The sequence below is a fragment of the Danio rerio genome, chromosome 3, assembly GCF_049306965.1.
Source record: "Danio rerio strain Tuebingen ecotype United States chromosome 3, GRCz12tu, whole genome shotgun sequence".
In the NCBI taxonomy this organism is placed as follows: Eukaryota; Metazoa; Chordata; class Actinopteri; order Cypriniformes; family Danionidae; genus Danio; species Danio rerio.
This window is the reverse complement of record NC_133178.1, coordinates 15,683,023-15,697,944: the sequence shown is the minus strand read 5'-3', so window position 1 is coordinate 15,697,944 and position 14,922 is coordinate 15,683,023. Positions and strand designations below refer to the sequence as shown.

General features: G+C 32.7%; 1 protein-coding gene and 1 long non-coding RNA gene across 2 annotated transcripts in view; both read right to left on the bottom strand.

Annotated features, from left to right (window-relative positions):
• Positions 1-3,831: 3,831 nt before the first annotated feature.
• On the bottom strand, positions 3,832-7,924 carry LOC141381164 (uncharacterized). Its single transcript, XR_012400901.1, has 2 exons — positions 6,355-7,924; positions 3,832-5,807 (listed from the first exon to the last, which is right to left on the bottom strand). It is a non-coding gene; the product is annotated as an uncharacterized lncRNA (long non-coding RNA).
• A 3,279-nt stretch (positions 7,925-11,203) lies between these two features.
• cavin1a (caveolae associated protein 1a) overlaps positions 11,204-14,922 on the bottom strand; it is a 36,450-nt gene continuing 32,731 nt past the window's right edge. The window contains exon 2 of the mRNA XM_001920667.7: positions 11,204-12,270. Coding sequence (XP_001920702.1) covers positions 11,572-12,270 — 699 coding nt within the window. The 3' untranslated portion in view covers positions 11,204-11,571. The remainder of the gene's footprint in view (positions 12,271-14,922) is intronic.

Below are 14,922 nucleotides of genomic sequence, written 5' to 3'. Positions count from 1 at the left end.
AGCAAATCATCTATGACTTCTGAAGCATCATCATGTGATATTGCAGATATTGAGTCATTTCAAAATTCAAATTACAAAACAAATATGAAAATCAATCAACTTTTCAAATATTTGCTCAACTAATTGTATATAAAGTTGTAGAATATTTGCACTGAATAAAGGATTACTTGAATTTACTTAATCTTTTTAAGGTGGTTGCAAACAATTTATTTGGGTTGAATTTAAACAAACAAATGAAGTTGAGTAACGCTCAACTTAATTAGTTTTTTTTAATTCACCATATATAATTAGTTGGCAACCACTACACCTTGAAAAAATAAGCTAAATCCAGTGAATCCTTTATTCTCAGTGCAGCCATGCCTGTGTTTGTCTTCTGTCGTCGTCTTCTTCTTCCTCCTCTGCCTCCCATCTGGAAAAGCACTCTCCTTAATCAGATTGCTCTCATTGATTATTTAATGTATTCCCTCTATGACCAACTCGACACCAGCAAGGGCAGAGGACAGACATGAGGGAGAAAGAGAGAAATGCAAGAGAGAGAGTGCAAACAGAGATGGCTCTGTGTCGCAACATCTAACCAAACAGTCTATACAGTCATCTATTATAGTACTCATGTCTAAACATCTAATGTTAGAAAAACTAGATTTTAATTTCTGCTTAGTATTTCATCACTTTATTATTATTGGAAGATTTTAAAACACCTTTCATCCTAAAACTGACTGCATACAGTGCTCAGCATGTGTACAGATCTTGATTTTAAACAAATATTTTTTATGCTTTACAGTAATATATTTGTGCATGTATATTATATTAGCCAGTACTAAAGCCAAAACTGAAGGCAGATTAATAAGTTTGGGTAAAATATAAAATGAAAAGTTAATCAATTTGTTGATAAACAGATAAATACTGAAACAGATAAACACTGAATAATACAGATAATACAAATATTAATACAAACAGAAATAACAGGAAAGTGAAGTAATTTGTATAAAATATTTTTTAAATATAATAAAATTATATATTTATTTTTGCAATAACTCGCTTAAATTTAAATGCATTTCTGAAGACGTTCAGGGATCGAATATGGAGCCAGATCAGTCTCAAAATAATACATTTACAATATAGTTCATAAATGCACGGCACAATTCACATGAACAAATTTCAATTTGTAAACTCAAAACACAATTCATAAATACAAAAACAATTTGTAAAAATCTTAAATATTGTCATCAAATGAATTGGATTTGTGTGTTTTTGAATCGTTTTTTGAACTATGTAATGAATTTGTGTATTTTCAAATCATGTTTTGAATTTACAAACTGGATTTGTGTATTTTTAAATCGTGTTTGGAATTTAAGAATTGAATTTGTGTATTTACAAATCATGTTTTGAATTTTCTAATTGTTTTTTTTTTTTTTAAAAGGTTTTGAATTAGCGAATTGGATTTATTGTTATTATTTTTTAAATTATTTTAAGTTTTTCCCATTTTAAAGAACAAACCCCAAAAATCCCTCCCACGCCAGCAAATAATAATAAATAAACATATGTGAAATGTAGATACATATGCACATGCACATCCACAACTGTACAGATACCTAATCATATTCCTCCATGAGTAATCTATACCTGCACATATCACAAGTCCAGTCAAATATCTGCATATGTTCATTTTATATAGAGCATATTTATACATATGAACAAGAGGGGGAAAAAACTGAAAAAGGAAAAGAGATAAGCAAAAATAATTAAAATTGGAAAAAAGTTTTTGGATATATGAATACCTAAACATACCTAATTATTGAAAATTTGTAATTTGTACACATAGCTATGATTTGTGAAATCTTCCACACCACTCATTGGTCAGTCTGTACACATTTTAAAAAGGGCTTCCAATTTTTTTTTACATTTCTTTGGTTTACCAGCAATCTCATATCTAATCTTTTCCATATGTAGTACATTACAAAACTCTGTGAGCCATGTCTCAAATTAAGGTGTACACTCTTTGTTCCACATCAATAATATTACCTTTTTTGCCATAGTTATTCCATATTGAACTGTCTGGATTTGATCCAAGCTACAGTTTTCAAAGAAAGGAGCCCAGCCTAATATTGCAATAAGAGGGTCAGGAGGAAAATTAATCCTTAGAACTTCAGAATAAAAAGACAACACCTCCGTCCAAAATGTAGACATTTTTGGCCAAAACCAAAATATGTGGGCCAGTGTACCTTCATTGGACTTGCATTTAATACATAGAGACGATACAGAGGAGTATATAGAGTGCAATTTAGTGCGGTAATAGTGTGCTCTATGGACTACCTTATACTGGATCAGCTAGAAGTTAGAGTTAATGGAACAGGACCTGATAACTTGAAGAGCAGTAGTCCAGTTATCTTCTGAGATCTCAGGTCCCTTTCCCAAGACACCTTTAAATTTTCTGTTAGAGCGATTCTGGTATCATTAAAATATTCAACATATCTAGAGACAAGACCCTTCTAAGCTCCAATGTCATACATGACTAAATATATTCAGGTGCTTCATACGTTTTGAAATTGGAAATATTCTTTTTAACATAATTCCGTATTTGTAAATTCCGAAAAAAATAAGAGGAAGGTAACCCGAACTTTTCACTAAGCTGCGTGAATGAAGTAAAAATGTTGTCTATATAAAGATCCCCTATAGTTATAATTCCACTATCTTTCCATGATAAAAATGTTCTATCTGACTGTGAGGGAGTGAATGCATGATTGCAAGCAAGGGGTAAGACTACAGGTCTGAGGGAGTTTCAAAATCTTTCTAAGTTGATACCAAATTTTGAGAGAGTCTAAAACAATAGGGTTACTTGTATGTTTTAATCGTATTTTGATTTTACACATTGGATTTGTGTATTTTTGCATCATGTTTTGAATTTATGAATTGGATGTGTGCATTCACGAATGGTTTTTTGAATTTATGAATTGGATTTGTGTATTTACGAATCATTTTTTGAATTTATAAATTAGATTTGTGTATTTACGAATCGCTTTTTGAATTTACGAATTACATTTGTGTATTTACGAATCGTTTATTGAATGTATGAATTACATTTGTGTATTTACGAATCGTTTATTGAATGTATGAATTACATTTGTGTATTTACGAATCGTTTATTGAATGTATGAATTACATTTGTGTATTTACGAATCGTTTATTGAATGTATGAATTACATTTGTGTATTTACGAATCGTTTATTGAATGTATGAATTACATTTGTGTATTTACGAATCGTTTTTTGAATTTATGAATTAGATTTGTGTATTTACGAATCGTTTATTGAATGTATGAATGACATTTGTGTATTTACGAATCGTTTATTGAATGTATGAATTACATTTGTGTATTTACGAATCGTTTTTTGAATTTATGAATTAGATTTGTGTATTTACGAATCGCTTTTTGAATTTACGAATTACATTTGTGTATTTATGAATCGTTTATTGAATTTATGAATTACATTTGTGTATTTACGAATCGTTTTTTTGATTTTACGAATTACATTTGTTTATTTACGAATCGCTTTTTGAATTTACGAATGATATTTGTGTATTTCTGAATCTTTTTTTGACTTTACGAATTACATTTGTGTATTTACAAATCGTGTTTTGAATTAAAAAATTGGATTAGTGTATTTTTGAATCGTGTTTTGAATTTACAAATTGTATTGTGTAACTTGCGCTGTGGATGTATGAATAAAATTTTGTAAAAGTATTATTTTTAAGACTGATACGGCTCCATAGTAGAGAAAGTACCTTTTCATTCGCATTGTCTTATTCACCAAAAATGAGGCTTCAGGTCTCACAGCACACAAGTGGACACCTTTATTTGTTTAATAAAATCCACCTTAAATCCATTTATACAGCCACAAATCTCACATGTACAACAGCAGAGCCATAAGTATCATTCAGACCTCCACAACTAAAACTACTGCCCATTTGTGCAATGAATAAAGCAATCATTTCATAATATCAGATCACAGGTTTAAAAAAAAAATCCATGTGCTGGTTGTAAAAAAAATAAAATGTAGGCTTATATGGTAGTCTATTTAGGCTATTGACCCAGAGAACATACTCGAGTGGCCGCCACCATCAGAATCTTTTTAACTTCCGGTCTTACTTCAATTGATTTTTAGACGTTAAAAACAACTCGTTGTGCTGCTTGATGTTGCAAACGAATGATGTCTTATTATTTCAATTTTCTTTTTTATGTATAGTCATTAACACACTTATTTTTAGCGCTATTGACTTGCAGGAGACGGCGTCACCATTTTAATCTATTCAACTTCCGGTCTCACTCACTTCCATTGATTTTTAGACATTAAAAATAGCTTGTTATACTGCTTGATCTTGCAAACTGATATTGTCTTATTATTATTATATCTTGTCCTTTCTCCCATAGGCAGCTGAATTGGAACTTCGTAAAAACGAGTGCACTTCCGCATTACAGAATAAGGTCAAGAATTGTTTACATACATTTCCAAAGTGTTACATCAGTTGCAAAAATGATAGCGGATATCTATGGGTTGATTATTTAACACAAGGCACTTAAAATATTAGCTTTTAAATTGAATATTTACTTTAGCCATCTAAACCATAAAGGTACATGAAGACATCATATTAAACGAACTATTCCATAACAGCTCCTTGTTTACTAATACTGTATTTATGTGTATGTATACTGTACAAAGGAGAATAGACTGAGCATGTAAAAGTAGCACAAACAATGTTTTTAGAAGCATATATATTTAGATCAAATATCACATTGCGCCTTCTCTAGACGTCAGCTGTAGTAATTAAATAAACTCTGAGTCAGACGGCGAGGCATTTAAAACATCTGGAGATCACATTCACGTCAGTAACAAGACTTCAAAACAACTCTGCATATTTCCAAGCGACTATTAAAACCTTCAGATTCAAAGAGGAAAACGTTCAGTCATCAGTGGTTCTATTTCTTTTCTGTTGCTTGCTTGTTTTTTCGTTGACTTTATTCCTTCAATAATTTCTAATTCAGTTCCTCTCATAACAATATTTTCATAATGTAACATACTCTATCAGAGTTTCACTTTCAAAGGTTTCCAACATTTTAATCACAGCGTTAAAGAGACTGTTTCTCAGGCCATCCAAGATGTGGGTGACATTTTTTTCTTCCTTTTCTTCAGTGGAAAAGAAACTGAAACTGTGGTCTTTGGTTGTTCATATTAGCATTTTGACAGTCAAAAGAAACGCATGTAAAAACTCTGTTAGGATTGTTTTTATCTAATTGTTCCTTTAACATTGTCTTACATTGTTGTGATTTGTTTTGTTCATGTGTGCTTTTATTGTTTTTTTCTTTTGTGTTGCTTGATTGTAAAGTGCTTTGAGTAAGATATAGAATTTGAGGACAATATACAAAATAAATGTATTTTTACCATTATTAATATTGTTATTAAATGTAATAATTAGTGCTGGGCAAATATATAAGGATGGGCAAACATACATCCTATATATGTCCTATATACACGCACGCACGCACACACAAACACAGTTGAAGTCAGAATTATTAGCCCCCTTGATCATTAGCCCCCCCTGTTTATTTTTTCCTCAATTTCTGTTTAACAGAGAGCAGATTCATTTCAACACATTTCTAAGCATAACTGTTTTAATAACTCATCTCTAATAACCGACTTATTTTATATTTGTCATGATGACAGTAAATAATATTTGACAAGATATTTTACAAGACACTTCTATACAGCTTACAGTGACATTTAAAGGCTTAACTAGGTTAATTAGGTTAACTAGGCAGGTTAGGGCATAACAAGGCATGTTATTGTATAGCAATGGTTTGTTCTGAAGACTATCGAAAAACTATATAGCTTAAAGGGGCTAATAATATTGACCTTAAAATGGTTTTTAAAAAATTAAAAAACTGCTTTTATTCTAGTCGAAATAAAACAAATAACTTATGTATTTATTTAACTTAATATATATATATATATATATATATATATATATATATATATATATATATATATATATATATATATATATATATATATATATATATATATATATATATATATATATATATATATATATATATATATATATATATATAAAATATTTTCACAGTATGTGTAATAATATTTTTTCTTCTGGAGAAAGTCTTTTTTGTTTTATTTTGACTACAGTAAAAGCAGTTATTTAAAAAAAAAAAAAAAAACATTTTAAGGACAAAATTATTAGCCCCTTTAAGCTATATTTTTTTCGATTGTCTACAAAACAAACCATCGTTATGCAATAACTTGCCTAATTACCCTAACCTGCCTAATTAACCTAACTAACCCAGTTAAGTCTTTAAATGTCACTTTAAGCTGAATAGAAGTGTTCTGAAAAATATCTATTCAAGTATTATTTACAGTCATCACGGCAAAGATAAAATAAATCAGTTTTTAGAAATGAGTTATTAAAAATATTATGTTGAGAAAAGGGCGAGGCAGTGGCGCAGCAGGTAGTGCTGTCGCCTCACAGCAAGAAGGTCGCTGGTTCGAATTTCGGCTTTTCTCTGAAAGTTGGCATTTCTGTGTGAAGTTTGCATGTTCTCCCTGCCTTCGCGTGGGTTTCCTCCGGGTACTCCGGTTTCCCCCACCGTCCAAAGACATGTGGTACAGGTGAATTGGGTAGGCCAAATTGACCGTAGTGTATGAGTGTGGGTGTGAATGTGAGTGTGAATGTGAGTGTGGATGTTTCCCAGAGATGGGTTGCGGCTGGAAGGGCATCCGCTGCGTAAAAACTTGCTGGATAAGCAGTTCATTCCGCTGTGGCGACCCCGGATTAATAAAGGGACTAAGCCGACAAGAAAATGAATGAATGAATGTTGAGAAAAGTGTTGAACAAATCTTCTCTACGTTATACAGAAATTGAGAAAAAAATAAATAAACTGGGGCTAATATCTAATAGTCTTAGGGTTATATGTATATATTCATTCATAGAATTAAATATAAATGTATATATAATGTCTTTCATATGCATATCAATGCTATATCAAAATATAAACATTTTCTTAAATATATGCATGCATGCATGTATTTATTTATATACAATTAATAACAGTACACATATATTATGTCATAACAAACTTTTATTTTGGATGCGATTAATCTTGATTAATCTTTGCACTAATCTAAGCACTAGTAATAATGTTGTAAATTATGTTCAGTTTCTTGAACAGATTACCACAGTTTCAGCCAAAACAAAACTCTACTGAAAAAAAAAAGGTCTACATCTTGGATGGTTTGAGGATGTTTAAAGTAGAACTATCCCTTTAAAATCCAGAGGTTCAACAGGACACAGAGGCCCTGTTATTACATTTACAGCATTAAAATCATCAGCCATCACATCACATGACAGTACAAAGAGCACAGGGCGTTCATTAAATATAGACACTTTTTATATATGGAAAATATATCTTGGCTGCAACCGCCAAGCCTTAATTACAAATCAATAAGTTAATATTATAAATCCTATCTAATAGTCTCTAAATGCCGTGACAGTGATTTCTGAAATATATATTTGATATCTGGATTTTCTGACATTAACATTAATTACTTTTTTCTTAAGCTTTTAAATGTACATTAAGCCAATCACAGTTGTTGGATCTTCTTGAAGTATTATTATATAGTTCACCACACAATAAAAAGTAATAAAATAGTCAATTTTAAAAACTGACAACTAAACTAAACAAAAAAAGAAAAAGAAAAAAAAAACCAAACAAACCAAAGGTTCATCCAAAGGTCCGGTCAACTCAACATTCACTTGCTCTCTAATCCGTCCTCGAGCACATCCCAGAAAAAAAAAGCTAAAACTGTCACTGGGGTGGTACCTGTTAAAATATATATTTGTACTTTTTAGGTACTAAAATGTCACTTTAAGCATTAATATACACTGTAAACAAATCTGTAAACTGGCAGTTTTCCATATTTTGTGGTTCATGTTTTTATTTTGCCCCCATTTATTTATGCTTTTTAATTGCATTGTGGCACGTTGATCTTTGAACTTTTAACCCAAAAAGGTTGGAAAAAGTGACTTTGAAAACATTTTTAATAGTTTAAAGTGAGCTATTGTCTGAGATGGTGTTGTATATCACCACACAAAAACCTTGTAATAAGCTGACAGTAAATTTTCTGTTATTTCTCAGACTTATTTATCTCTATATTATTTCTTCTACATTATATGAACTCAAACAAACAAAATGTCAATAAAAGTCAATTTGTTAAACGGCAGAGAATAAGGTGACTTTTTTTAAAGGTTGACTTATCTTTTGGTTTATTGATTTGTTATTTTTATGACAGATAAAATGAATACAATAAATATAATGACCTTTCTAATTAAAATACAGGTAAAGTGGCTAAATAATTCCATTATCATGAGGTTAAATAGACTATTTTTGATTAAAGCAAGTGCAGTTTCATAGGAGGGGTATTTACAGCCACCACGTTTTTAACTGGCACGCCATTAGCAGTTAAAAAGTTGCAAATCTTTTGAAATATTGCATAGATCATATCTTGCAGCATCTGGGTTGCATTAACAGACCTTAATCTCTGCTCTGTCAACTTTTCATGTTGAAAAATAAACAAAAACCTTGTAATAAGCTGCCAGTACTTCTCTCTATGTTATCTATTATACCAGCCTGATCTCACAAGAAAACGTATTTTATGTTTTGCCAGATTAGTGGCTAATTCGTACAATTCGAGCTCAGTCGTACGAAATTGTAAGATTTAAAAAAAAAAAGGCGTGGCACCCAACCCCACCCCTAAACCCAACCGTCACTTGGGGATGAGAAAATCGTACTAAATTGTACGAATTAGATCGTACGAATTAGCCACTAAATCAAAAAGTTACGAATTGCCGTAAGATTGTGTTCATTATACACTATATTATTTCAAACTACTGAAAATGCCAATAAACTTCACTTTGATTAACTGTAGAGATAAACATCCCATAATGCAGTTCACAAACAAAAATAAATCAAAAACATTTGTGAATCACAAAATATGTTAATAAACAGATGCAGTGGCGGCCAATATGATTACAACATCTGATAGATCTTTGGAAAACATGCAGTCTTACCATTTTTATCCTCTCTTAAAGGCAATATCTGGTATTTCCACCATTTTTTAGCAGATACAGCAGCACATCTTTCTGGGAGATTATCAATGCATTTCCTGAGAACTTCAACACTAATGTTCTCCATGTCTCCATTATTTAGGACTAACTGTGTGACATTGCTTGTTTTTAGTAAGGAAAATGACCTAAATCTTCTTTAGAAGGCTCTATGCTATGGTTTATAGAGTGTAATGATAACTTTATAGGTATTTCATTTGTTTAACGGGAATTGTAATGAACAAAACTGCTGAAATCTCTTAAAGAGCAGCTCATTTGGATTTTTTAAAAATATATATTTTTTATTGTATTAAGCAACAAAAGTGCAAGATACATAAAGATACTAATCAGATTTCCATTGTAACATGAAGCAAATCTGTACGAAGCTAGAAAAAAAAAAAAAAAAGACAAATGTGATTTCAGTGCATTTTCATCAAGTTGTAAGAGCGGCTCACTGTAGTATTTATAACTTAGTAACCAAGAGGAAACAAGGCAAGCTTAATGGGTATATATTATTTCTTAAATGATGTTTATCAGAGCAAAAAAATTTTCACAGTATGTCTAATAATATTTTTTCTTCGGGAGAAAGTCTTTTTTGTTTTATTTTGGCTAGAATAAAAGCAGTTTTAATTTTTTAAAAACGGTTTTAAGGTCAAAATTATTAGCCCCTTTAAGCTATAAATTTTTGATAGTCTACAAAATAAACCATCATTATACAATAACTTGCCTAATTACCCTTATTAACCTAGTTAAGCCTTGAAAAGCCTTGCTGTCAAATATTATTTTATCTTTGTCATGATACTGTCATCATGGCAAAGATAAAAGAAATCAGTTATTAGAAATGAGTTTAAAAGTATTTTATTTGTTTAATGGTTAATATAATGGCCATAGCATAAAAAATGCTGAAATCTCTTAAAGAGCAGGTCATATGGATTTTCCAAAAGTATCTTTTATGTTGTAGTAAGCAACAAAAGAGCAAGATACATAAAGATACTAGTCGGGTTTCCATTGTAACATGAAGCAAATCTGTTCAAATCTAGAAAAAACAAAAGACAAATGTGATTTCAGAGCATTTTCATCAAGTTGTTAGAGCTGCTCACTGTAGTATTGGTAACTTAGTAATCAAGTGTAAACAAGGCAAGCATAATGGAGGCAGCTGATGGATCACATGGGTCTAATGTTTACTACTAACCACTTTTCTATGAATTACGAGATTTGCCATCTCCATCACTCGATTAATATGGAGTCAATCTACGGTCATACTTGCAAAATAAAGTTTTGCAAACAAAAAATAAAGTATTAAGCAAAGATCTGTGTTCTGAAGCATTGTTTCTCAGCCATGTTTCTGGAGGCCCACCAGCTCTGCACATTTTTCATGTCTCCTTAACCAAACACACCTTATTCAGATCATCAGCTCATTAGCATAAGACCTGAAAAGGGTGTGACAGACAAATGAGACATCCAAAACATGTGGTCTTGGTGGTCCTCCAGGAACATGATTGCGAAAGCCTACTTTCCTAGAAAATGCAGAGCTTTGAATTCACACATATTACTTGCCTTATGTGTTTTACCACATATTAAATAGTTGGGTACATCAGGGTGTAAATTACATGGGGGTTTGAGAGGGAATTGACCCCCTAATTAATGCTTGATCACCCCTGAAGGATGTCAAAAAAAGATGTATGGGTGGTCAGTCCTCTAAATAGTGAAAAACAGTTTGCTCTGAGCTGTATTTTAAATAATAATATTAATAATTAAAATATAAGATAATATAAATATACATTTGAGCACCCCTATAATGGTTCATACCATTGTGAATGCATAACTGGCAGATCTAGAGCAACGATAAACAACATCAGTGTTCACAAGACACCTTACTCATAAAATAGGTGTTTGCTTCTACATTCAGATTAAATGTGAAGTAAATCTAGCTGCATATTTTATATGGTTTGACCTACAGTAACCTCTGAAATAACAAATCAGAGGATACTGTTGTTCAGAATGCATCAAAAATTCCACAAAACACTAACAAACTTAAATACGTTTTATTAATGAGGTGAATAAATACATAAATTTGATTCACTGACGCATTTATTACACAAACTATCATTATCGTAATTGTTAATCGTCAATGTATAATTCACACCCTGGGGTACACCCAATGTTTTCTGACCCATTTGCAGCTGTATAGTCTTCTGGACTTCAACACAATATAAGGACACATAATATCCCTATGACCTGCACTTCAAATATGCGCTGTGTTCTAATCATTTTTGCCACCACTGACTTTACACCTTCCTGACTGTACACCGCCTCAGTGACAGTTTAGTCCATTTATTTCTTAGAGTATCCCTTTATCCTCGTATTCCTCCACAAGATTCTTCCCTTAGCATATACGACTTACAGGCCGGCCGTCTCTCGAGGCCTCACCGTCTCCTGGAAGGCCAGTCTAGAGCGATCTGCCGCCTCCATCTCTGGGCCATCCAGACTGACCAGTTCAGCTTCTTCCACGAGATCTCCTTCCTCCTCCTCTTCCTTCTGCTCCTCATCTTCCTCCTCCGGCTCTGGCGTGGGCTCCGCCTCGCCCCCGCGGATCTTCTTAACGTGGAAGGTGAACGGCGGCACGCGATAGGTGGTGGATTTGGAGCGGGCATAGACGGTGTGGTCGGGGTTCAGTGACTTCTTCATCTTCTCCCTGGAGCTGCGGATCTTTTCTCTCCGCTCGGTGTTTGGGGTCAGTTTTGTTCCGAACTTCCCCATCTTCTTGCCTAGACTTTTCTTTGTCTTCTCCAGGTTCTCTCTGGTCCTCTGTCGGGTCTTCTCCAGGTTCTCTTTGGTTCTCATTCGGGTTTTCTCCAGGTTCTCTTTGGTTTTCTGTCTGGTCTTCTGCATCTGCTCCTTGCTGAAGGCTTTCTTCAGCTCATCCACCTTCTGGAGGCCGCTGCGCTTGATGCGTTCGGCTCGGGACTCCTCAATGGTCTCCTCGACCTCCACTTCTTCTCCTTCAGAGGCATGCTCTTCCTCTCCTCCTTCACTTAGCACTTGCTCTCCTTCTTCTCCTGCAGGCTTCTTAGAGACTTTCACAGGTTTCCCTTTTTCCTGCAGGGAGAAACAAAACTGTATTAGGACAGAGAGTTCAGAAGAACTTCTAGAGCCGAATTCGGCACAGGTTTTTCTGTGAATTACTGCACCATTTTTTGACACTTATGTGAATCATGTTGTACATTCACTTTCTATACTATAGTCAGTAAAAATGTTAAGGCTATAAGTAGCAGGTATTTTCAAATATAGTCATTTCATAAGAACATCCTGTTCATGATGCTATGGACATTTTGAGATGCTTTCAACAATGGTGGAAAAAAATCTACACCTGAATGTATAATATTGATATGGCTTCAAATTATAAATGTATAAGATTTATGTATTTATTTTAATGTATTTATAACCCAAGTCAAATCAATATTTTATGTCTATGGATTCTGCTCCTGAACCTTTTATTATTTCTATTGTAAAATAGTCTGTATATAATTACAATAAAATATATCCATTTTGCAATGTGTAGTTCTTTGCTTTGGTGTCGTGCTTTTAATACCCTTTAACCTACGGCTATCCATTGATTATTCCATACACATTACAGACTGTTGAAATGTTTTATTCTGATTTGCTTGAAGGTGTGCAATAAAACTGTTTATGTGCATTAAAACTGTTTAATGCACAGGAATTTCCAGTAAGTTTTTCTCCCGGTGCGACATACACATGAGTAGCAATCATAGTAACTCAGAATTTCAGAACATTTATTTCAATCTTCCAACAGCTTAAATGTACTATTTACATGCAAGTTTGGGGGATTTGAATTACTGAACAGCGAAGCATAAGGCACAATATATTTTAGTATTTTTTTTTATCACTTTTTCAAAAAAATCTTCTGCTAAACAATTATGGCTGCATAATATTTGATCAAAATAAATAAAAACAGTAATATTGTTATATGTCAGATTTAAATTTGGAATAACAACTTTTAGTTTTTAACAAAACTTTTATTTTAAATATGAAGCAGCTTACCTGTTTTCAACATATGATAATTATAAAAATATATATTTTTCTTGAGCATCCAATCATCATCCAGGCTAAGAATGATTTCTGAAAGATTTTTAGAGTTCACATGAGATGGAATATTGAGTAGTGAGCGGAGCTTTGTTTTTGCACAATATTCACTCATAGCAAACTAATGGTTGAGAATATTGTGGCTGAAGCTGTCAAACTGACATCATCAGAGAAGAACAGACAGTCTAAACGTAAAAGCAAATGCTCAGACTTTAATTGAACAAACTTTGTTTTTCCAGTGGAATAACTTGCACAGCTTACTTGTTCACCTAAAGAATAACAAAGTGTGTCAGTAAAATAAAACATTGCAAAATGTGATTTCACACAGATTTTATATCAGTAGTTTAATTTGAGCCGGATCCTGTTCCGGAAAATGTCAGCTATCCGTGTTTTGCGTTCCGGTATTTATTTTAATGGATTCGGCATTAACTTCTGCTTGGTAAATACCTACTTGTGTGTGTGTGTGTGTGTGTGTGTGTGTGTGTGTGCGTGTGTGTGTGTGTGTGTGTGTGTGTGTGTGTGTGTGTTTGTTTGTTTGTTTGCGTGCGTGCGTTTGTGAAAAAAAGAATATGCAAGTGAAGGCTGCGTCGATTGTGGCCGATCAGCCAATCGGCTTTCCTATGTTTGATCCCTCTTATTGGTTGGTGATTATTGTTTTATGCAGAGTAAGCAGCGAAAATAAATAATGGCATACAGGCCAATCTAAATAATATTTGTATATTCAAAATGGCAAAGAGACATATGAGAGGCATATGTTCATTTTTTAAACCAAGAGTAAATGTGATGAGTCTGATCAAAAGAGATCTTGAGAAGATGAAACTGCGCGAATGGATCAGGATAGCAGCAGACAGAAGCAAAGCGATCTTAAGTCAGCCAGAAAACATGACAGAAGTGGTAACTGTGGGCTCTTCTTGAAGATTAGACTGAGGTATTTAATTATTATTTTTCACTTCACACATAACAGTAAAGTGAACTGAATAGAGATTGTTCATACAATTTATGTTTGTAGCTATTACTTTATTATCCATGACTGACCTATAACGTTATATGGCACAAAATAATTAAACACCGTTAAGAAATGTTATGCTTTTTTTGTGTGTGTGTGTGCCATCACTGTTTAATGACGTCATGCTCTGAAAAAACTAAAATTGTGTGGTGGACATCGGTCATGATCATTTTTATCTCCTGGATTTGTTCCGGGAATTATTCATTTACAAATTAAGCACTGCTTTAAATGTCAAAAAATAGACGGAAAATATATTAAATATAATATTTTAAAATGTATCACCAAATCTACTGTCCACTGTCCATATAAACTGTAAAAAAAAAATGTTGGGTTCCAAACAAAGTGTTCATGTTGTCCCAACACAAACCGATTAAGTTAATTTAATTATTTGGACACATTTAAGTGGACTGAACATAAAACAATTAAGTTGTCTAAAACAATAAAAAACAATGATTGTGATATTTTAAATAAGCTGTTTAAACAACCAGCCAAAGTCCTCCTTTGAGTGTAGGACTGCACAATATTCTGAATTATTCTAACTTTGAACATTAAGTTAATCTTACATTAAGTAAGCTAAAATGAAAGTAATTGTACTCATATTAGCTTTATAATCAGCTGGACTTCATTCTGTCTTAAGACTC